At 45.9% G+C, this 23475-nt stretch overlaps 1 protein-coding gene across 10 annotated transcripts in view; it reads left to right on the top strand.

Moving 5' to 3' along the window:
* Positions 1–23475, top strand: part of CPNE8 (copine 8) — a 296010-nt gene that overhangs the window by 214211 nt on the left and 58324 nt on the right. For all 10 annotated transcript variants that reach the window (XM_073328394.1, XM_073328405.1, XM_073328393.1 and 7 more), the window contains 2 exons: positions 1661–1842; positions 14238–14365. In XM_073328394.1, coding sequence (XP_073184495.1) covers positions 1661–1842; positions 14238–14365 — 310 coding nt within the window. The remainder of the gene's footprint in view (positions 1–1660; positions 1843–14237; positions 14366–23475) is intronic.

Here is a 23475-nt window from a genome sequence, read left to right as displayed (position 1 = left end):
CAGGAGTACTAAGGACCCACAAGGCTGCATGGGACCTCCCCCTGTACTCTCCAGGGCTTGATATACCTCAGCAATTCCTTCCCTGGCTGCACTGCCAAAGAAGGAAGTGCTGTGATGTGCCAAGCACAGGCCACGGGCTAGTTTCTAGGGATGCAAGTAGGGAAAGCATATCTTAGTGCTTCCTTCTTTGGCTGCAGCCCCACAAACCTCACTTATTGGTAACTGTTGAATAATGGCATCTAAAATATGAGCATCACAGACTTCAGCAATTCGTAGTTTGTGTTGAACTCCTTTTTTAAAGAAAAATTTGAAAATGCTTGTCTGATCTGGGATTTTTGGAGGGGAAGGTTTGAGCTTTCAAATCAAGCTATTCCATAAATTAAAGGTTCAGTCATGAGAAGCAAGAGGGTTTGTGTTGGTGTGCTTCCGTGTGCATTAACAGAGCTATGCCAGCAAAAGCATTTGGGAAAAGAGGCAAGACTACTCCCATTTTCACCACTTGCATCAGGGGCAGGCGGGGATATCGCTGCTTACATGACCATGAATCACAACCACCCTAACATTACAAACGCAGTGCAAGACTATGGCAGATGAGTTTAAGAAATTTCAGGAGTTTTCTTTCCTGAGCAAAAAAAACCTTTTATGTAGTAGCTACAACATATAAATACATAGTATTACCTTAGACCCCTGTAATTTGACTCTTGGTCATTGTCATTAGATTTTGTAATGTACTGGGTCAAACACAACCCTGGCATTGGTTGCACTTTTATAAAACCGTGGTCTCTATTCCTTGCTTCTGAACAAAAGTCTTGAATGGACTTAGGTAACAGATCCCCTTCATTACTTCTCCATAGAGATAAAAGGTTATTTTACCTCTCACAGATTAGCGCTCTGTAAATAACCCCAAAACAGTCTTAAGATCAGAAGAAGTTTAAATAAACACGGTTTATTAGGAAAAGTAAGAGAGATGCTCATCAAGAATAATATATATGGTATGAAAGCATGTCTTTGTATAGGTAAAACTAATCTTCACTGGTACATACTTAGAGGTAGTAAGAGAAATCGGACAATCAAATGCTTACATCTTTAGCTTGGTATGTCAGTCACTCATGGTCTGTCAAAGCTTGAGCATCACTGACAAGATGTAGGTTCTATCTGTCAGTTTGAATCCCACCCTTGTATTGAGCTTTTCTATTTTGTCAGTGAGATTCCTTTTCATATATTCGTTTGTCTTTGACGTAAAGATGTTTGCTGTATTATCATATTGATTATAGTGTTCTTAGGCTTTATTCACTTCAGGTGCTGTAATGTCTACGCCCAGTCATTTATCTGCTCGTAAACAAAATTTCTGCCCTTTTAATAAACATACTTATTTTGCTTTTCCTATCTGAATACTCAGTTGTGTGTTCCAATTTTATTCAAATCTCATCCTTCATGTTTGTGAAATAGTGAGCTTTTCAGACTTATGTGAGAATATTTGCAATGAACCTCTTCCAGAGAAGAGACAATTCTGTGACAACTCTGTCATTTGATAGCTTAGTCTACCAGGTTGCATATCTTGGATTTTCCCTGGAAAAAGGACACTTTCCTGGCTTCAAAGCTGAGTTGCATTCCCAAGTGAATCCATTATAACATACATCTGATCTTTATGTTTTAACAGGTAACCCTGCACAGCCCACCTCGCTCCACTATATGAACCCATACCAACTGAATGCTTATGGCATGGCACTGAAGGCAGTAGGTGAAATCATTCAAGATTATGATAGTGACAAAATGTTTCCTGCTCTAGGTTTTGGGGCTAAGCTGCCCCCAGATGGAAGAGTATCGCATGAATTTGCTTTGGTAAGAAAATGCATAGGAATTCAATTTTTAATAACTTTTCTTGCATGTTTAGCAAAGTTATTTTGTGGTTGTACGTATGCTTGAATTCCTTGCAGTACAGAAAATCTTTGAGAGTACAGTAGTAAATTCTGGCCTCTTTTTCTGAAGTATTTTTTTGTATTTTGATCACAACTGGCAATAAAACCGAAGAAAATGTTCTACCAGTTGGGTCATCCAGCTTTCAAAAGCAAACTACTTTCATATTCAAGGTAGCAGTTTCAGCAGTCTTCATCAGGACTAAGTTATAGACAGAAAGCCCGAATAGTCAGGAAGTCCTTTAAACCCCAAAGGAGGAGGAAGAGGTAATCTTCCTAGGCCTCAGCTGCAGTAGCTTGACAAACAATTACTGCTTCTTCTAGCCATCCAGTTGGAGGATATGATCACACCAAGGTCATCTTTCTTCATCTGTCCCACTTTTTGGGGACTAATTGTGTCCCAATTTGTACATGTATAAAAGGCAAAATCTTCAAACTGAAGGATCCTACAGATAATCGAATAGGGTGTAAAAGTGAAGTGAAGGGGTCAAATTTATGAATTTGCCAGGGTGCCAGTTACATTTTAAAGCTGAAATCTAACAAACAAGATTGGCCAATTTGGTAGATATTTTAGCTGATACTTGAGTGAAATGTAATATTGAGTCCAGAGAGCATAAGTTGACTAATCTTAACACTAGGTTCTTCTCATCTCTTACTTTGGACAGTACTTTTTCAAATCAGGACACTTAGGGATAGCAAGGAGTACGATTCCCATGTCACATAGACATACTCACACTAGTTTTCATTGAGCCAACATATTAAGAATACTAGTGTAGCATGGACAGTGGTGATTGGTAACATGGGCTAGCTGTGCTGAGTGCAAACCAGCCTGAACTCTGTGGGTATGCACTCAGCAAGGCTAGCCCTTGCCACTGCCTATGCTACCTCAGCTACACTATTATTTTTAGCATGCTAGCTCAAGGAGAGCTAGTGCGAGTATGTCTGTGCAAGCTGAGAATCCCAACCCCAGCTCTAAGTGTAGACATAACCTTAGTTATTCTTAACCAATCAGCAAGTTTTATTAATTTGCCAAGAACCACCAAGGTATATAATCAACAGTTTAAAGAGGTTTATAGATTAAGTTTGGGTACCAGATGTTCCAGGCATTCACTGAGCACAACATACAGTCTTGAAAGCTATTGACGTAGACCAGTGTTGGATTCAAGCAGTTATTCCATACAACATAAAATTGTTAAAATGTCTTATTACATTTACTTATAATCATCAGTTATTAATTTCTTCAGTATTTCTAATACATTTATTGTACTTCAAAGTATTTCTCCAAGGAGTAAAGTTAAACTTTTTTAAGTCACTCTTATAAGTGTGGTCCCTCCTACTTCTAGTTTGTTTTGAAAGGGACAAATTTAAAGCATCAAAAGCAATTACTTAAAAGTTTTTCTTGGAGGTTCCTCTTAGGTCACTTTCCTTGGACTTATCAAGGAGAAACAAGCATACAGCATTGTGATGGGTTCCCCCTAGGGTTCCACCTGGAACTGGGGTACCACTGAGCCCCCTGACCCACCAGCCTGGGCTCCCTCTCATGGTATACTCCTGTGACAAGCTGCAGAGCCCTCCAGCCTGCACTTTCACCAGCATACATACAGGTAGGGACACACCCAGCAGCAGTTACATGCAAGCTTTCTGACCAGTCCCTGCATTGGAAGGCTACAGCTAAGGCAACTCCTCAGACACGCACCCCCTCTGGAGTATAAACCCAAAATTCTTCAAGTGATTGCTCATGTCAGTTCCGAGTAGGTGTGTGCACCGCATGCACAGTCGGAAGGTTTTCCCCGAGTGGTACCCGTTGGATCTGCTGTGGAGCCCCCTAAAATGGCGGCTTCATGGCAGTGTATATAGGTCCCTGCCGACCTGCTGCTTCTTCAGTTCCTTCTTACCACCAGTGATGGCCACTGGAGTTTCTCTCTCGCCTCGGGCAAGCGATTCCCTAGCATTTCCTGTCTTTGTTTTGTAAATAGTTTTATTAGCATAGTATTGTTAGTTTTAATGGTTAGTAGTTAAGGGGCTTTGTTGGGGGCTGCCCCCCGCATGCTCTCCCCTTTGGGGACTGGGGCATACCTCGATCTCAAGGCTTCAAACCCTGTGGGTCCTGTCAGAAGCCTATGCCCAGGGGAGAGCCTCACGATTCCTGCTTAAAGTGCTTAGGCGAGGCCCATCAGACTGATAAGTGTAAGATCTGCAGGAGCTTCCACCCAAGAACGAAAAAAGAGAGGGATTTCAGACTTAAGCTTCTCCTTATGAAGTCGGCTCTTCGCCCCCAGCTGGCACAGCCTGTGTTGGCACCAAAATCCAGCACTTTGGTGTGGAGCAGACTGGCCTCGGTAAGAAAGGCCGCCGTGCTGGTAAAGGACCCGGCACCCAGAGACTCACAACACTGCCACTGTCCGGCATCAAAGACAAGTTCGACGGCCTCTTGGCACTGGTCACGCTCACTGGTGCTGCATAAGAAGCAAAGAAGAGCTGAGAGGGGGCGTTTGCCAACAGTCAGAGCAGTGGAGTGCCATGGTGCCCACGGAGTGCATCCCATGCTGGGACACTCAACTCCTGCTCAGGCGAAACTGGCTCTGTTGACTCCGGCTGCACAGGTGGAACCATCGAGTCCAGTCCCATTGTACTCACTGGCACGGAAGAGCCAAATATGGGAGTTGGACCTGCCATGTACCCCGGACACATTTTAGGCTGCAAGGGACCTCATAGAGATGACGGGCCAGCAGTCTCCAGCACCACACAAGGGGCCAGTTTTCTCCAAGGGCAAACCAGCCATGCTTCATCAACTGTCCCCCTCACCTGGACATCGCTCTCCTAGGCACCGCTCTCCAAAACCATCCCACATGGCACTCCTGTGGTCCTCAAGGTTGGACTCAACCTCTGAGCCTGAGTCATATATCTCCAGGCAGAGCCGGCACCATTCTCATTGTTCCCAGTGAAGGAGGCACACCAGGTCCCTAAAATGCCCTGGGATCCCCTCAATGGAAAGCTTCTACGCAATGGCCTTTCTGGACCCCCTTGGCATTCCATCAAGCCCAGGGGCCAAGCTCCAGGTCCCTGTCTGTAGCCTCAGACAGGCAGGGCCTCCCCATCTTCCTCGATGGTGAGGGAACCTCCAAAAGGATCAAAGAGTCCTGTGGCACCTTATAGACTAACAGTCGCATTGGAGCATAAGCTTTCGTGGGTGAATACCCACTTCGTCAGATACATCTGACAAAGTGGGTATTCACCCACGAAAGCTTATGCTCCAATACATCTGTTAGTCTGTAAGGTGTTACAGGACTCTTTGCCGCTTTTACAGATCCAGACTAACACAACTACCCCTCTGATACTTGATCCAAAAGGATTTGGATTGGAGCCCAGCACCCAACCTGGCACTGAAGTCAGCACCGAGGCCTCACCATGCTTGCCACCACACAGGCGGCATCACTGAGGGAGGAACCTGTGCCCACGGGGGCTTCTTCATCTTCCTCCCAAGACAATGCGGTAGTGGGCTCATCTTCCTCTTTGCCAGCCATGGACAAGTAGGGCCCATCAAGAGCTGCTTAGAAGAGTAGCTCAAAACTTAGGTCTTCAGGCAGAAGAGGTATCAGAAGGCATAGATTCTATGGTGGATATTCTGACGCCAGAAGGGCCTTGCCCTTGATCAAGACCATTCAGAACACCACAAAGATCCTGTGGCAAACTCCTGCCTCCATTCCTCCCACGACAAAGTGGGTGAAAAGGAAATACTTTGTACCTTCCAAGGGGTACAAATACCTTTTTCACCCACCCTCAGCCAGGTATGCTGGTCGTGGACGTGGCCAGCACCAAGGAAAGGCAAGGGCAGCAATGTCCTACACCAAAATCCAAAGAGGCAAAGAAGTTGGACCTCTTAGGCTGTAAGGTCTATTCCACCGGAGATCTCTAGCTTCGAATTACTAATCAGTAAGCAGGTTTCAGAGTAACAGCCGTGTTAGTCTGTATTCGCAAAAAGAAAAGGAGGACTTGTGGCACCTTAGAGACTAACCAATTTATTTGAGCATGAGCTTTCGTGAGCTACAGCTCACTTCATCGGATGCACTTCATCCGATGAAGTGAGCTGTAGCTCACGAAAGCTCATGCTCAAATAAATTGGTTAGTCTCTAAGGTGCCACAGGTACTCCTTTTCTTTTTAATCAGTAAGCAGTGCTCAGCCACTACAATTTTAATTCTTGGAACTCTCTGTCCAAGTTTAAGGAGCTCCTACCAACAAACTCTCGATCCAACTTGGGAGCTGCTCTCGAGGAGGATAAGGCGATTGCAAGGTCTTCCTTGCAGGCTGCATAGGATGCAGCGGACTCGGCCACCCGCACAATGTCCACTGCCATTGTTATGCGCCAAAGCTCATGGCTGCAGGTCTCAGGCCTCCCACCAGAGGTACAGCAGGCTATCCAGGACTTGCCTTTTGACAACCTAAAAGACTCTAGGGCAACCATAAAGTCACTGGGTCTCCACATGCCAGCCCTGCAGAAGAAGCATTTTAAGCCTCAGCTCCTGCTTCACTTCTACCCCTCTCCGCATAGACAGGACTATAGCAGAAAATGGGGTAGAAATAATAGGTGAAGGCCCCCACAGTCCTCCTTGAACCAGGGCTGGGCTCGACGAGGCAGTCTCCGGCTTCCAAGAAAACTTTTTGAAAGTGCGCCCTCGGGCAATGCACCAGTCCACATCCTGTATCCTTCCCCACCTTTTGTGAACCATCTATCCCATTTCTACCGTGCTTTGGCCCAAATAACCTGAGACCGGTGGATCCTGAGCACAGTAGAATTGGGATATTCTTACCAATTCTGTTCCCTCCCACCTTCCCCCCAACTGTTGCCAAGAAGGCCAATGGCATTTTGGGATGTATAAGTAGGGGCATTGCCAGCAGATCGAGGGACGTGATCATTCCCCTCTATTTGACATTGGTGAGGCCTCATCTGGAATACTGTGTCCAGTTTTGGGCCCCACACTACAAGAAGGATGTGGAAAAATTGGAGAGTCCAGCGGAGGGCAACAAAAATGATTAGGGGACTGGAACACATGATTTATGAGGAGAGGAGGAGGGAACTGGGATTGTTTCATCTACAGAAGAAAAGAATGAGGGAGGATTTGATAGCTGCTTTCAAGTACCTGAACGGGGGTTCCAAAGAGGATGAATCTAGACTATTCTCAGTGGTAGCGGATGACAGGACAAAGAGTAATGGTTTCAAGTTGCAGTGGGGGAGATTTAGGTTCGATATTAGGAAAAACCTTTTCACTAGGAGGGTGGTGAAACACTGGAATGCGTTACCTAGGGAGGTGGTGGAATCTCCTTCCTTAGAAGTTTTTAAGGTCAGGCTTGACAAAGCCCTGGCTGGGATGATTTACTTGGGGATCGGTCCTGCTTTGAGCAGGGGGTTGGACTAGATGACATCCTGAGGTCCCTTCCAACACGGATATTCTATGATTCTCCCCGTCCCTCTTCAGGGACCCTTCTCACAAGCAGCTTTTAGTGCAGGAAGTGCAGATGCTCCTACATTTCGGGGCAGTAGAGGAGCTCCCTCTAGAGTTCAGGGACAAGGGTGTCCACTACCATTATTTCCTAATCCTTAAAGCTAAGGGTGGCTAAGGACTATTTTAGACCTGCAAAACCTCAACAGATTCATGAAGAAGTTGAAGCTTCCATCATTGCATCTCTGGATCAGGGGGACTGGTACCCCGCCCTCGAGTTGGACATGTATTTTCACGTCTCCATAATTCCATCTCTCAGAAGATTTCTTCAATTCGTGGTAAACCATCTCCACTATCAGTTCACGGTCCTCCCCTTCAGCACCTTGGTGGCCCCTCAGGTGTTCGCCAAGAGCATGGGGGTCATAGCAGCCTACCAACGGATGCAGCAGGTGCAATTATTTCCCTACCAGGACGACTGGCTAATCAACGGCCAATCTCGAGCCCAAGTGGAGGACCATGTGAGCCTGGTGCGCATGAAGTTACTCAGGATTGGCCTCATTCTGAACATAGCAAAGTCAACTATAATCCCCATTCAGAAGATAGAGTTTATCAGAGCCCTGCTAGGCTTTTCTTCTGGAAGCTCATTTCCTTGCCATGAGCGCCATCATAAAAGATGTCAGCAGATTCCCCATCATGACGGCACAGAATTGCCTAAAATTACTCAGACATATGGCTGCTTGCATTTATGTGGTACAGCATGCCAGACTCTGGCTTTGTCCCCTTTAGGATTGGCTGGCCCGAGTTTACAGGCTGAACCAAGAACACCTAGACAGACTGGTCACTCTTACTCCTCGGGTCACTCTTAGTCCCTCCGGTAGTGGCTCGACTCACAAACAGGATGTGCTGGAATACCCTTCTCCAAACCTCAGCCGACTCTGTCATTAGTCACAGATGTGTCGGCGATGGGATGGGGAGCACACTTAGGCGATCTCAGGATTCAGGTTCTATGGTCCCAGGCAGAACTGTTGCTGCATATCAATATAAAGGAGCTGCGCACAGTGCGCCTTGCTTGCCAGACTTTTCAAACCCATCTTCAGGGCAGATGTTTATCAGTATTGAGAGACAGCATCACAGCGATGTTCTATATAAGCAGACAGGGTGGTGCTCGCTCCTCTCCCTTGTGTCAGGAAGCCCTTAAGCTGTGAGAATTTTGCATTGCCCACTCAATACAATTGGAGGCCTCGTACCTTCCATTTTGCAGAACGAACTGGCCAACCACCTCAGGAGGTCCTTTCCCGGCCACAAGTGGTCTCTTTGCCCGGATGGCACTATCAGCATTTTCCACAGGTGGGGCTCTCCCCAGATAGACCTGTTTGTGACATGACACAACAGGAAGTGTCAGCAGTTCTGTTCCTTCCTGAATTGCAGCCAGGGCTTGCTCATGGATGCCTTCCTCCTTTCCTAGAAAGGGCACTTGTTGTATGTATTTCCACCATTCCCAATCATCCACAAAGTCCTCCTCAAGGTCTGACAAGACAAAGCATGATTAATCTTGATAGCAACAGCATGGCCATGTCAGCACTGGTTCACCACGCCACTGGACCAGTCCGGGAATACAGCTATAACCCTGCCTCTGGTTTGGACTTGATCACCCAGGACCACGGCTGCCTCCAGCACCCCAACCTGGGGTCTCTCCACCTCACAGCATGGAAACTCCAAGCTAAACCTGTTGGAGCTTGCTTGCTCAGACTCCGTTAGGGAGATTCTCCTCGACAGCAGAAAGCCTTCCACTCACAGCACTTACCTGGCTAAGTGGAAGAGATATTCAATTTGGTCACTTCAGAAGGGCACTCCTTATTGCAGGCCTCGATTCCCTTCATCCTGGACTATTTACTCTAGTTAAAACAGCAGGGGTTAGCAGTACCATCAATAAAGGTTCACCTGGCTGTGATTTTGGCTTTCCACCCTGACTCAGTTTGCCTCTCAGTGTTTGTTAACCGTATGGTTGGCCGTTTTCTCAAGGGTCTAGACAGACTATACCCTCAAGTAAGATGGCCGATTCCCTTATGGGATCTCAATTTGGTGCTCTCTAGGCTGATGGGCCCTCCCGTCGAGCCCTTGGCAACTTTCTCTTTTACTTGGTGGCTATAACAGCAGCCAGAAGAGTGTCAGAGCTTAAGGCTCTGACGTCCAAGTCCCCTTATACAGAGTTTTATAAGGACAAGGTGCAGTTACAACCAAGCCACATGCTAATGACATGGAACACATGCTCCATTTCCTGGACGTTAGACACATGCTAGCTTTTTACATTGAGTGGACAAAGCCATTTAGAAGGTCAACGCAGCTCTTCGTTGCCATTGCCAAGAGGATGAAAGGTCTTCCTGTCTCATCACAAAGAATCTCCTCTTGGATCACGGCCTGTGCTGTGACATGGCAAAGATACTGGCTCCATCGTTGACAGCGCACTCCACAAGAGCAAAAGCTTCCTTTGCAGCATTCCCGGCACAGGTCCCCATTCAGAATATCTGCAGGGCGGCGATGTGGTCATCAGTTCACACTTTTACTTCGCACTACACCATCACTCAGCAGGCTAGAGACAATGCCACATTTGGTAGAGCAGTGCTTCAGTCTGCAACTCTGTGAACTCCGAGCCCTCCTCCGGGGGACTGCTTGGGAGTCATCTACTTGGAGTTGACATGAGCAATCACTTGAAGAAGAAAAATGGTTACTGACCTTTCATAACTGTTGTTCTTCGAGATGTGTTGCTCATGTCCATTCCAAGACCCACCCACCTCCTTGCTGTCGGAGTGTCCAGCAAGAAGGAACTGAAGAGGTGGCGGGTCGGCAGGGACCTATATACACCGACATGAAAGCGCCACTCCAGGGGGCTCCACAGACGACTCGACGGTACCGCGAAGGGAAAACCTTCTGACAACTGTGCATGCGGTGTGCACACACCTCCTTGGAATGGACATGAGCAACACATCTCGAAGAACAGTTACAAAAGGTAGGTAACTGTTTTTTATACTTTATATAAAGTACTTTTATATACTTTTTTATACTTTATATAAAGGTAACTGTTTTTTATACTTTATATAAGGTAGGTAACTGTTTTTGTGCTGCACAGGGAACTGTACCACGTAAGCTCATAAAATTCACCGCGTCACTCAATGTGGAGAGGAATATGCAACCGCCTTTGCCCATGGGTTATGATTCCCATACACCTCACTCCAACTCACTGGTTTAGATAAAGCAAAAACAAGTTTATTAACTACAAAAGATAGACATAAAGTGATTATAAGTGATAGCTTGGAATCCCCAGGTGTTTCTTTCACAAGCTAAAAATCCCTTTAGCCTGGGTCCAGCACTTCTGCCAGTCCAGTCTTTGTTCCTCAGGTGTTTCCAGGAGTCTTCTTGTGTCTTCTTGGGAGTGAAGAACACCAGATGATGTCACTCCCTGCCTTATGTAGTTTTTGCATATGGCGGGAACCCTTTGTTCCCAAAGCTTCGTTCTCAGACCAGTCTGTGGGAAAAATAGTGACATCCCAAAATGGAGTCTAGAGACGTGGTCTTATCACATGTCCTTGTAGAATCTTAGTAGCCATTACTTGGAGGCTGTCTGTAACATTCTCAGGAAGGGTCCCCAGCTGGGAGATAAGCTTCTCCTAAGCCCTATTGTTTTTCCTAATGGCTCATTGCCTTGAATAGGCTCTTCCCCACCCACTACTTAGACTTATATTAAAGACAGAGAAATCAACCTCAGAAGAAATAGAAAGATTTCAAAGTCCTGGTAACCATGGAGGAAGGGAGAAGCTGTCCAAGTGTCTGGTAGCACTTCTGGAGTTAGACAGTTTCTTTGATGGGTTCAGCAAAATCTGAGGTACCCTTCTTTTCAGGGATTATTGGAGGTTGTCCAGTGGAATTAAAAAAGCTGCCACTTGTCAACCAGATTTCTGATTTCTAGTCCCCAGTTTTCCTGCTACTTCCATTGATATCCAGTAGATAGTTTTGGTATATAACACATTTCTTTCTTTGTCAGAGGTTTTTTACATTTTATTCATTTCAAAGATTGTATTTTGTTTTGAGCGCCCTATTAATTAGAATTCCCTCTTTTAAGAATCTTTTAATACTTTAAGACTATACACAAGTTAGGTGTTTATGCTTCCTTATGCCATATAATTCATAAAATTTCTACAATGCAGCAATAATTTAGAAAGAAAACAGTCCTTTATAGTTCCACAGAATTTGGTGAACATGGTCATACGTTCTTTAATTATATCTAATATATTTTATTTCACATTCTTCAAAGCTTACAATAAAATAAGAAATATTCAAGGACCCAGACAAATTATCCACATATAGAAAGATGGTACATCTGATTGATAAGGCAGATACAGTACGGGTTTTAATTTGGAATGAAAACATGTGCTTTGGACTTGTGGGGTATAAAGAAGTTTGGCCCATGTAACCTTCAGTTTCTTTGGTTCAGACAGGAAGTTATTTCTAGCTTGCATAAATGCTATAGTGTTCACACTCTGTGACTTGATTAACTCTCAACATTATGGGTTTGTCTGCATAGGAAAACATCCTCTTTTTCCATATCCTTGTTTAATCTTCTGGGTGGACTTTTTTAGCCATGCAAAGAAGGCTCCATCCATATATAAATTTATAAAATGGTCTCTGTATTAATCCATTGCACAAAGGTAGTTAAATGATATTGTTTAAACATTCCAGATCAGTTTCCTGAAAATTTCAGATTCAAACTTCACTTATCTCTGTTCCACAAGCAAGATGCAGTGTGGATTGCTGGTTTCCTATTATTTTTGGTTAGATTGAGATAGACATTACTTGGAGGTAAACAAAGGTACATACTGTAACCTTGGTTGTGTCCTTGGTAGGGGAATAAATTGGTAGATTTTCTGATTTAAGGCCAGAAGGTACTCTACTTATTATTCTTAATACACTCAGGGGCCTATTTGAAATCTGTACGTCTCACAGGAGGCCATGTTCCCCCTAGTTTGATCTAATGCCAAAGCCCCCTCCTGTTGTCTCTCATGTCTCTCACATACAAAATGAGAAATGAGTACTGCGGAAAGGGATCTGGGGGTCATAGTGAACCACAAGCTAAATATGAGTCAAGAGTGTAACACTGTTGCAAAAAAACCAAACATCATTCTTGGATGTATTAGCAGGAGTATTGTAAGCAAGACATGAGAAGTAATTATTCCGCTCTACTCTGTGCTGATTAGGCCTCAGCTGGACTATTGTGTCCAGTTCTGGGTGCCACATTTCAGGAAACATGTGGATAAAGTGAAGAAAGTGTAGAGAAGAGCAAGAAATATTATTCAAGGTCTAGAAAACATGACCTATGAGGGAAGATTGAAAAAATTAGATTTGTTAATCGGGAGAATAGAAGAGTGAGAGGGGACATAACAGTTTTCAAGTACATAAAAGGATGTTACAAGGAGGAGGGAGAAAAATTGTTCTTCTTAACCTCTGAGGATAAAACAAGAAGCAATGATCTTAAATTGCAGCAAGGACGGTTTAGGTTGGACATTAGGAAAAACTTCCTAACTGTAGAGTGGTTAAGCACTGGAATAAATTGCCTAGGGAGGTTGTGGAATCTCCATCACTGGGGATTTTTAAGAGCAGGTTGGACAAACACCTGTCAGGGATGGTCTAGATAATACTTAGTCCTACATTGAGTGCTGGGGATTGGACTAGATGACCTCTTGAGGTCCCTTCCAGTTCTATGAGAAAAACTGTGCAAGAAGAGATCTTTGCACTGTTGAGTAAACAAACAGTGGTGCCAGAACTTTACTGAAGTAAAAGGTGTTGTTTCTGCTATTCCCTTTTTCCCAAATAGAATGCTATCCTGTGCACTCTGAAAATGAAACAAATATTTTGGGAAGATAACATTCCATATGATTGCGCTGGGAAGTATTATCACTACTCTTAACCAACAGACCTAGTTTGGGGCCTTAGATCTTCAAGATGCTTATGTCTACATTTCACTGAAAGAAGACACAGGATATATCTCTGTGTACTTTCAGTCACTAGCAGTATAAGGTGCACTGCCCTTTGAGTATGCAATGATTGCAAGAGTATTCACCAAATGCTTGGTGGTGGTAGTAGTTTAACGTCATGATTGAGGCCTGCGGGTGTTATCTATAGCTGGACAACTGGCTCATAAAATCAAATAATTTCAGAAGTTAAGAGTTTTTTGTAACTACCAGCCTTGAGATTCAGTATGGAATCTTTAACTGGGATTTGACATATTTACATATTATGAAACAAATAAATAGGTTCCTCAAAATTGGCAGCCCATTGTGCATAGGCATTCAGTGTGATAAGTGTTATAGAGATGTAGTAAAAAAAACCTGCCCCAAAAAGCTTAGTCTCAAGTACAAGAATTCCAAGCAGTCCTGTGTCTCCCAGCATAGTGAGATCACAGGTCCCATTTGTCCTCCAGGTCCAATCATGCTCAGGATCAGCTTGCTCAGTAGAGAGCAGAATATTGAAGCCAATAAAAGACTACAGCATCCCTTATGCTTATATACTGTGTATACATTGGGGTCTGGCCATCATATTATTTTTCCTGAAATGTTTTAAATAAGAAATTAAGTAGTAATATATTCCAAAACATGATCCAATAAAAGATATTAGCTCACACACCTTGTCTCTCTCTAATATCCTGGGACCAACACAACTGCAACAACACTCCATACAGTATTAGTCTTTTGTTTTATACCTCAGATGAACACAAGATGTTCAGTTAAATATCATATGAGAACTTTCTCTGTATATTGTGATACTGCTTATTTTGATTTGTTAATATTTCAGTTATTAATCAATCTTATCCAATGTTATTTAACTGTTTAGAATGGAAACCCTCAAAATCCCTATTGCAATGGAATTGATGGTGTAATGGAGGCATACTATAGAAGTTTAAAATCTGTACAGCTTTATGGACCAACAAACTTTGCTCCAGTAATTAATCATGTAGCAAGGTAAGTATTCCAACAGTTGCTTTGGAGAAACCGAATATATTGACATCCTATTACCAAAATTGTGACAGGGTCGGGCCAGATGGCTACAGGAGAGTAATAGAAGGCAGATATATTAGCCCCAGGCTAAGTAGGTCCCTTTTCCCTGGGTAAGGTAACAGGGAAGGTTCCAGAACAATCAGGAACCTTCTGGAGACAATTAAGACAGGCTGATTAGAACACCTGCAGCCAATCAAGAAGCTGCTAGAATCAATTAAGGCAGGCTAATCAGGGCACCTGGGCTTGAAAAGGAGCTCACTTCGGTTTGTGGTGCGCGTGTAAGGAGCTGGGAGCGAGAGGCGCTAGGAGCTGCGAGTGAGGACGCATACTGTTGGAGGACTGAGGAGTACAAGCATTATCAGACACCAGGAGGAAAGTCCTATGGTGAGGATAAAGAAGGTGTTTGGAGGAGGCCATGGGGAAGTAGCCCAGGGAGTTGTAGCTGTTGCACAGCTGTTCCAGGAGGCACTCTAGACAGCTGCATTCCACAGGGCCCTGGGCTGGAACCTGGAGTAGAGGGCGGGCCCGGGTTTCCCCCCCCCACCCCCAAACCTCCCAACTCCTGGTCAGACACAGGAGGGGTTGACCTGGACTGTGGGTTCACGAAAACGGCCAAACTAAGGGCTGCCATGAAGCTCCAAGGCGAGCAAATCCGCCAATAAGCGCAAGACCCACCAAGGTAGAGGAGGAACTTTGTCACACAAAATAATTATTCCGTTGAAAAGACAAACAGAAATAGGACATTAATGTTGAGAAGTCAAGCATTCAATTGTCAGGAAATAGAATTAAGGTTGAAAGTTAAATCTTAATTTTCTGCCTTCATGTGCAATTCTTAACATGGTCTTTCCATATATAATTACATATTGTTTCTCAAATAATTAAATTATTCAAAAAATAATTTCTTTTACAAAATTCTGTACAGTAAACATAGGGATCCTCGGTCTCCTTTCAGTTGCACTTGTTTCACTGAAGAGAGAATTTGGCCTCATATGTGCCATACTGTACTATTGTGTACTAGACAGATCTTGGTCCCTCTCCCAGCCCATTTGTTCTACTCCAGCAGCACAGAGGGCCTGGAAAGCTGCCTTAGTTTGGCCCTTGAGGCAACTCTGGGTGCCCTAGAGGCCAGTTTAGTGGGGTTCAGTTGAGAAGGGGTGTCACTGGAGTGTGTTGTGCTTTGGTAATACCTGGCCAGTGTAAGGGCTCTTTGGTGGCCATTACAAGCTAGCATAATTTAGAACAGATCTCAGGCTGATCCAGGTTTATACTGAGGGCACGTTGTAATCAAAGGTGGCTTAAACACATTTTTGTTCATCTCCTCTCCTCCTTGGTAGCAAGATAATCTTGTGCAACTGAGGATCTGGCATCTGACCTGATAAAATGACATTTTAGGAGATGAAATATTTTAATTTTATTAAATTTGTATTTTTCATTTGTCTTGTTTTGCTGTTTTAGCACCTTCACCTCTTTTGAGGAAAAACAAAGTATGTTACAATCAGTTGTCTGGAAAATGGAAAAATATTTCACAAAAAAAATTTCATATTTTTGTAGTTGTTTGTTTTACAGGGTCCTAAGTGGAAGAATTTAAGTTTTCACCAAATATTTTTTTATTTTGACATTTTGAATTTTAAAATGTTTCTCCCCCTCCCCCTTCCTCTTTTCTTCCCTCTTTGCCACAGAATACAATAATATGAATAACATTCAGGGGTTGGGTGGGTTGATTAGTTGAACTTTCCTACTTTTCCTTTTGCTTCTCTAACTTTTCCAAAGTTGAGTAGATTTTGAGAAGTTAGAGGGGGCAAAAGGAAAAATTAAATTAGAAAGAGAGAAATGGAAAAAAAGAACAATGGAAAATAATCTAGACAAGCACACTATCTCATTCGGTGGCAGAAAGGAAAAAAGGCACAGAAAGAGGGGGGAAAACTAAATGTTGAAAATTTGATATTTTGAAAATTCCTGGTTCAGTGAAAATCCAGAAAACTCGTAGAGAAAAGTTAGAAAAATGGAATAAATATTCAAAAGAGAAATGAGAAGGTGCTTGGAATCTTTCTGAACTATTGTCTCTTATCTGTATGTTAGGAACAATTTTTCCATTATGAAGGGATATATTTTACAACTTCCCATTTCACCAAACTAAGTTATGTAGTAGAGAAAACTTAGTCCCTTTCCTCCAAAACATAAGATAGATACGAGAAATATACCAGTTAAGAGTTCTACAGAGAATTAATACATGCTTTAATCCCCAGTGTGGCTGATAAGCACCTTACTCAAATGGACTATCAGATTTGTTTGTCTCTTTCTGCTGATTGGGGAAGGGATGTTGTAGTGTTGTAACATTGTCATCAGAAGTACTCCTGCGTTTCTGAAGAGATTTTCTGTGGAAAAAAACTAAAATGAAAAGTAAGGATGATGGCCAAAAAGTGCAGTCATTAGTGCAGGACAGGTTTGTGCTTCCTGTAGCCGGGGAAGGTCTCTGTTGCAGAGTTGTAACTAAGCATTTTATCACCTGGGGTGAACAATCATATTTGCTCCCCCTAGAGGTGCTGTGGGGGGGGGGCATGCAGGGCCACATGCCTGGCCACATGCCCTCCCTCCCAGAATTCTGCCTCCCATTTGGCACAGAGGTTTTCAAACTGTGGGGCACACCTTCCGAGGGAGATGCACCCCACAGTTTTAAAACGGTTACCTTCTACTAGAGGCCAGCAGATCGGAAGCTGGTGGGAGCTGCTCGGTCTGCTCAGGCTCCTGGCTCTCTGTGCTGTGGGAGCCGGAGTGCTGGCTGGCTGCCAAGCAGCCTTCCCTGCCCTGTTCCCCGAGTCAGGCCACCTCTGCGAAGCCAGGCACTCCCCAGGCAGAGCGGTGGCACTGCTCCGAGCTCCTGACACCCTCTTGCCTCTGCCCCAAAGGAGCTTGGTGCCAGCCGGCAATGCCCCCTTTAACCAGCCACTGTGCATAAGATTGCCATAAGATTTTCCCTGGAGCACTCATTCCCCTGGGGCCCCTGCCTCACAGCAGCATGGTCACAGCCCACTCGCTGCCCAGGGGCCTGCCATTGCAGCCTGGTCACTCTCGCCACACTCCCTACACACAGAGTAGAACTACCCATTGCGAGCCCAGCAGCCAAGGAGAGCAGTGACACAGCCTGAGCTCAGCCACGTGAGACTGGTGCCCAGCCCAGGGGCTGGGGGCAGGCAGCGGCTGACAGGGTGGATTCGCTCCTGCCAGCTCCAGAAACCAAGGCCATGAGAACAGAGCAACTCCTAGGGTTACCATATTTCAAATTCCCAAATAAAGCACATTAACTGGGGAAGGGGGATGGGGTCCTGGAGGGGTATCTGTGTGCTGGGAGGGATATTTGGAGAAGGTATTTGTAGGGCACTGGAGGGGGTAACTGCGACAGGGGTACCCGCTGGGGATGGACTGACTTAATGGAGGAGCCCTAGCTGCTGCTCCCACGGGGATACTGCCTGCAGGGCTCCTGCTTCTCCCGCCCCTTCTCTTCCCCATCCCATCCCATTTATCTTCATAAATGATCTGGAGGATGGTGTGGATTGCACTCTCAGCAAATTTGCGGATGATGCTAAACTGGGAGGAGTGGTTGATACACTGGAGGGCAGGGATAGGATACAGAGGGACCTAAACAAATTGGAGGATTGGGCCAAAAGAAATCTGATGAGGTTCAATAAGGATAAGTGCAGGGTCCTTCACTTAGGACGGAACAACCCAATGCACAGCTACAGACTTGGGACCGAATGGCTAGGCAGCAGTTCTGCGGAAAAGGACCTGGGGTGACAGTGGACGAGAAGCTGGATATGAGTCAGCAGTGTGCCCTTGTTGCCAAGAAGGCCAATGGCATTTTGGGATGTATAAGTAGGGGCATAGCGAGCAGATCAAGGGACGTGATCGTTCCCCTCTATTCGACATTGGTGAGGCCTCATCTGGAGTACTGTGTCCAGTTTTGGGCCCCACACTACAAGAAGGATGTGGATAAATTGGAGAGAGTCCAGCAAAGGGCAACAAAAATTATTAGGGGTCTGGAACACATGAGTTATGAGGAGAGGCTGAGGGAACTGGGATTGTTTAGTCTGCAGAAGAGAAGAATGAGAGGAGATTTGATAGCTGCTTTCAACTACCTGAGAGGTGGTTCCAGAGAGGATGGTTCTAGACTATTCTCAGTGGTAGAAGAGGACAGGACAAGGAGTAATGGTCTCAAATTGCAGTGGGGGAGGTTTAGGTTGGATATTAGGAAAAACTTCTTCACTAGGAGGGTGGTGAAGCACTGGAATGCATTACCTAGGTAGGTGGTAGAATCTCCTTCCTTAGAAGTTTTTAAGGTCAGGCTTGACAAAGCCCTGGCTGGGATGATTTAATTGGGGACTGGTCCTGCTTTGAGCAGGGGGTTGGACTAGATGACCTCCTGAGGTCCCTTCCAACCCTGATATTCTATGATTCTATGATCCCCTTTCCCTACTGTCCTCTGCCCCATCCCCCACCCCCTACTCCCACATACCCCTCTCCTTGCCCCATTTCCCTATCCCATTATCTTTCCTCTGCCCTATCCCATTCCCCTTCCTTCCTCACTTCCACCCCCACCCTTGCCCTGCTTCTCCTCCTGCCTGCGGGCACTCACCTTTGTACAGAAAACAGGATTGTGGCCATATAGGGCATCCAGCGTAGGTAGAAAGGGAAGCCAACTGGCACTAGGACCCAGGAGGTGGCGTACAGCTGCAGAGGCAGCAATAAACAGCTCTGGACCAGGACCAGACCCCTGTTTGGGGCGGGGGGAGGGGTAAGCCCCCTCCAAAAAAACTACGCTCATGGACTTCAGCCAACACTGCTGGGCCTAATCCTGAACAGGGAGGGGGCTGATGCTGCTGGGCCCAATTCTGCGCTGCCCAAGTTCTGCACCCATGACAGCACTGTATCCTGAGCAGCTGCCCTTCTCGCCCCTCCCTAGTTATGACCCTGTTCTGTTGGAAAGGACATCATACGACAGGTGTCTGGAACGTCCCCTCACTATTCCCTCAGAGGTTAAGGGATTGAGATGGGAACTCTAGAGAGCCTAGAAGATCAGCTGGCAGAGAAGATAAGCAGAAGATGCTCAGCAGCAGCCACATATTCCTGATCCTTCTTCCTCTTACTGGTCCTGCCCAAGATCCTCAGTAGGACTATTTCTGTAAATGTTCATTCTCTTTTTCACCATGATACCACTCAGATTAACCCTGAAGTTAATGGTAGAATAGAGAGGAGAAGGTGTTTTTGCCTGCACCCAGAATCTCAAGTTCAGAATGACTCTTTGTGGAGGACAAATCATGCAGTTTTGGGGATCATGGTCAGCTATAAAATAGACAGTAATATACAAGGTGTAGATAATTTGCCTCCAATCAGTAATATTAGGAGTTCATCCAAAAGCTTTAGCACCAGTAATCTTACAGGATGAGTATCTTCATATCACAGTAGACTTCATCCTTCACCAATATTTATGTTCTTCTGTGAGTGCTTGCTCATGTCCATTCCAGTGCAGATGTGCGTGTGCTGTGTGCACCGCTGCCAGAAAGTTTTTCCCTCAGTGGTATCCATCAGATTGGCTCTGGTGCCCCCTGGAGTCATGCCCTCATGGCGCAGTATATAGGGATTTGCTGACCTGCCACCCTTTCAGTTCCTTCTTTCCATCCGTCATGGTTGCTGGAACTTCTGCTCATTCTTGCTCTTGCAAGTACTCTCCCCAGTGGACTTTGTTTTTCCTGTAAATAGTTGAAAAATGAGTAGTTAATTGTTATAGTTAGTATTAGTTAGTAGTAATAAAGTAGGACCCCTCTGAATGGGGTTCTCCCCCATCCCTGGCACCAGGGCTTGCCTCGGTCTAAGGGCTTCAAGCCATGTGAGGCTTGCCACAAGCCTATGCCCATTAGTGACCCCCCACTCTGCTTGCCTCAGGTGCTTTGGGGAATCTCACCTGTGTGACCGCTGCAGGATTTGTAAAGGGTTCAAACCCTGTAGCCAGAAAGAAAGAGACTAAAGGAGGGAGAGCCATAGGCACACGGGACTGGCACTTCCATCTATACTAGAGGCATTCCAGGAAGCACAGGACTTATGTCCCTGCTGGTACTGCCATCTGACACCAGGCATGAATCAGTGCTGGAGGCACGAGCAGCTAAGGCACTGAGACCCCAGGTGCCGTCAACGGGTAAAGCAGCAATTGATGCCGCAGCACCAGTCACCCCCTTTCGGCACCACTCGCTGATGCCATCTGGCACCGCTCCCCCATAGTCATTGGGGAGTAAATCCTGACCCTCAGATTCAAAGCCGAAATCCTACAGCTCCCACAGGAGCCGACACCGGTCTGACCACCGGTACCCAATGGCCGATTTGGGCCAGGGGGGTTCCACCAGTGGCCTGGCTGGCACACACTGATGCCTGTAATGGCTATTTTGGACTCGTTTCACTTTTCGTAAGACCCAAGGATCTCAGTCAAGGAGGTCATACTCTGTTGCATCAGGGGGTAGAGCCTCACCACCTCCTTCTGCGGTACAGGAACAGGGCCCAGGTACTGAGCCCAGTACCATACCTCAGGGACCAGCACCATTGGATGTGCTAGGTGCTGATGGATAGAAGCAAGGCCTGGTGCCAGTCCTAGCATCCTCTTCCTCAGACAAGGTGGTAGTGGGAACCTCCATTGCACCCACACAGGATGACCACAGGGTGCACCAAGATCTACTAAGGAGGTTAGCCCAAAACCTGGGAATAACAGAGACTTGGTGGGATAACTCATATGACTGGAGTACTGTCATGGATGGTTATAAACTGTTCAGGAAGGACAGGCAGGGCAGAAAAGGTGGGGGAGTAGCACTGTATGTAAGGGAGCAGTATGACTGCTCAGAGCTCCGGTACGAAACTGCAGAAAAACCTGAGTGTCTCTGGATTAAGTTTAGAAGTGTGTGCAACAAGAGTGATGTAGTGGTGGGAGTCTGCTATAGACCACCGGACCAGGGGGATGAGGTGGATGAGGCTTTCTTCCGGCAGCTCACGGAAGCTACTAGATCGCATGCCCTGATTCTCATGGGTGACTTTAATTTTCCTGATATCTGCTGGGAGAGCAATACAGCGGTGCATAGACAATCCAGGAAGTTTTTGGAAAGCGTAGGGGACAATTTCCTGGCGCAAGTGCTAGAGGAGCCAACTAGGGGGGGTGCTTTTCTTGACCTGCTGCTCACAAACCGGGTAGAATTAGTGGGGGAAGCAAAAGTGGATGGGAATCTGGGAGGCAGTGACCATGAGTTGGTTGAGTTCAGGATCCTGACGCAGGGAACAAAGGTAAGCAGCAGGATACGGACCCTGGACTTCAGGAAAGCAGACTTCGACTCCCTCAGGGAACGGATGGCCAGGATCCCCTGGGGGACTAACTTGAAGGGGAAAGGAGTCCAGGAGAGCTGGCTGTATTTCAAGGAATCCCTGTTGAGGTTACAGGGACAAACCATCCCGATGAGTCGAAAGAATAGTAAATATGGCAGGCGACCAACTTGGCTTAATGGTGAAATCCTAGCGGATCTTAAACATAAAAAAGAAGCTTACAAGAAGTGGAAGGTTGGACATATGACCAGGGAAGAGTATAAAAATATTGCTCGGGCATGTAGGAATGTTATCAGGAGGGCCAAATCGCACCTGGAGCTGCAGCTAGCCAGAGATGTCAAGAGTAACAAGAAGGGTTTCTTCAGGTATGTTGGCAACAAGAAGAAAGCCAAGGAATGTGTGGGCCCCTTACTGAATGAGGGAGGCAACCTAGTGACAGAGGATGTGGAAAAAGCTAATGTACTCAATGCTTTTTTTGCCTCTGTTTTCACTAACAAGGTCAGCTCCCAGACTGCTGCGCTGGGCATCACAAAATGCGGAAGAGATGGCCAGCCCTCTGTGGAGATAGAGGCGGTTAGGGACTATTTAGAAAAGCTGGACGTGCACAAGTCCATGGGGCCGGACGAGTTGCATCCGAGAGTGCTGAAGGAATTGGCGGCTGTGATTGCAGAGCCACTGGCCATTATCTTTGAAAACTCGTGGCGAACCGGGGAAGTCCCGGATGACTGGAAAAAGGCTAATGTAGTGCCAATCTTTAAAAAAGGGAAGAAGGAAGATCCTGGGAACTACAGGCCAGTCAGCCTCACCTCAGTCCCTGGAAAAATCATGGAGCAGGTCCTCAAAGAATCAATCCTGAAGCACTTGCATGAGAGGAAAGTGATCAGGAACAGCCAGCATGGATTCACCAAGGGAAGGTCATGCCTGACTAATCTAATTGCCTTTTATGATGAGATTACTGGTTCTGTGGATGAAGGGAAAGCAGTGGATGTATTGTTTCTTGACTTTAGCAAAGCTTTTGACACGGTCTCCCATAGTATTCTTGTCAGCAAGTTAAGGAAGTATGGGCTGGATGAATGCACCATAAGGTGGGTAGAAAGCTGGCTAAATTGTCGGGCTCAACGGGTAGTGATCAATGGCTCCATGTCTAGTTGGCAGCCGGTATCAAGTGGAGTGCCCCAGGGGTCGGTCCTGGGGCCGGTTTTATTCAATATCTTCATAAATGATCTGGAGGATGGTGTGGATTGCACTCTCAGCAAATTTGCGGATGATACTAAACTGGGAGGAGTGGTAGATACGCTGGAGGGGAGGGATAGGATACAGAAGGACCTAGACCAATTGGAAGATTGGGCCAAAAGGAATCTGATGAGGTTCAATAAGGATAAGTGCAGGGTCCTGCACTTAGGACGGAAGAACCCAATGCACAGCTACAGACTAGGGACCGAATGGCTAGGCAGCAGTTCTGCAGAAAAGGACCTAGGGGTGACAGTGGACGAGAAGCTGGATATGAGTCAGCAGTGTGCCCTTGTTGCCAAGAAGGCCAATGGCATTTTGGGATGTATAAGTAGGGGCATAGCGAGCAGATCGAGGGACGTGATCGTTCCCCTCTATTCGACATTGGTGAGGCCTCATGTGGAGTACTGTGTCCAGTTTTGGGCCCCACACTTCAAGAAGGATGTGGATAAATTGGAGAGAGTCCAGCGAAGGGCAACAAAAATGATTAGGGG

This window comes from Lepidochelys kempii, chromosome 1 (assembly GCF_965140265.1).
Source record: "Lepidochelys kempii isolate rLepKem1 chromosome 1, rLepKem1.hap2, whole genome shotgun sequence".
NCBI classification, from domain to species: domain Eukaryota; kingdom Metazoa; phylum Chordata; order Testudines; family Cheloniidae; genus Lepidochelys; species Lepidochelys kempii.
This window is presented reverse-complemented; position numbering and strand designations above follow the sequence as displayed.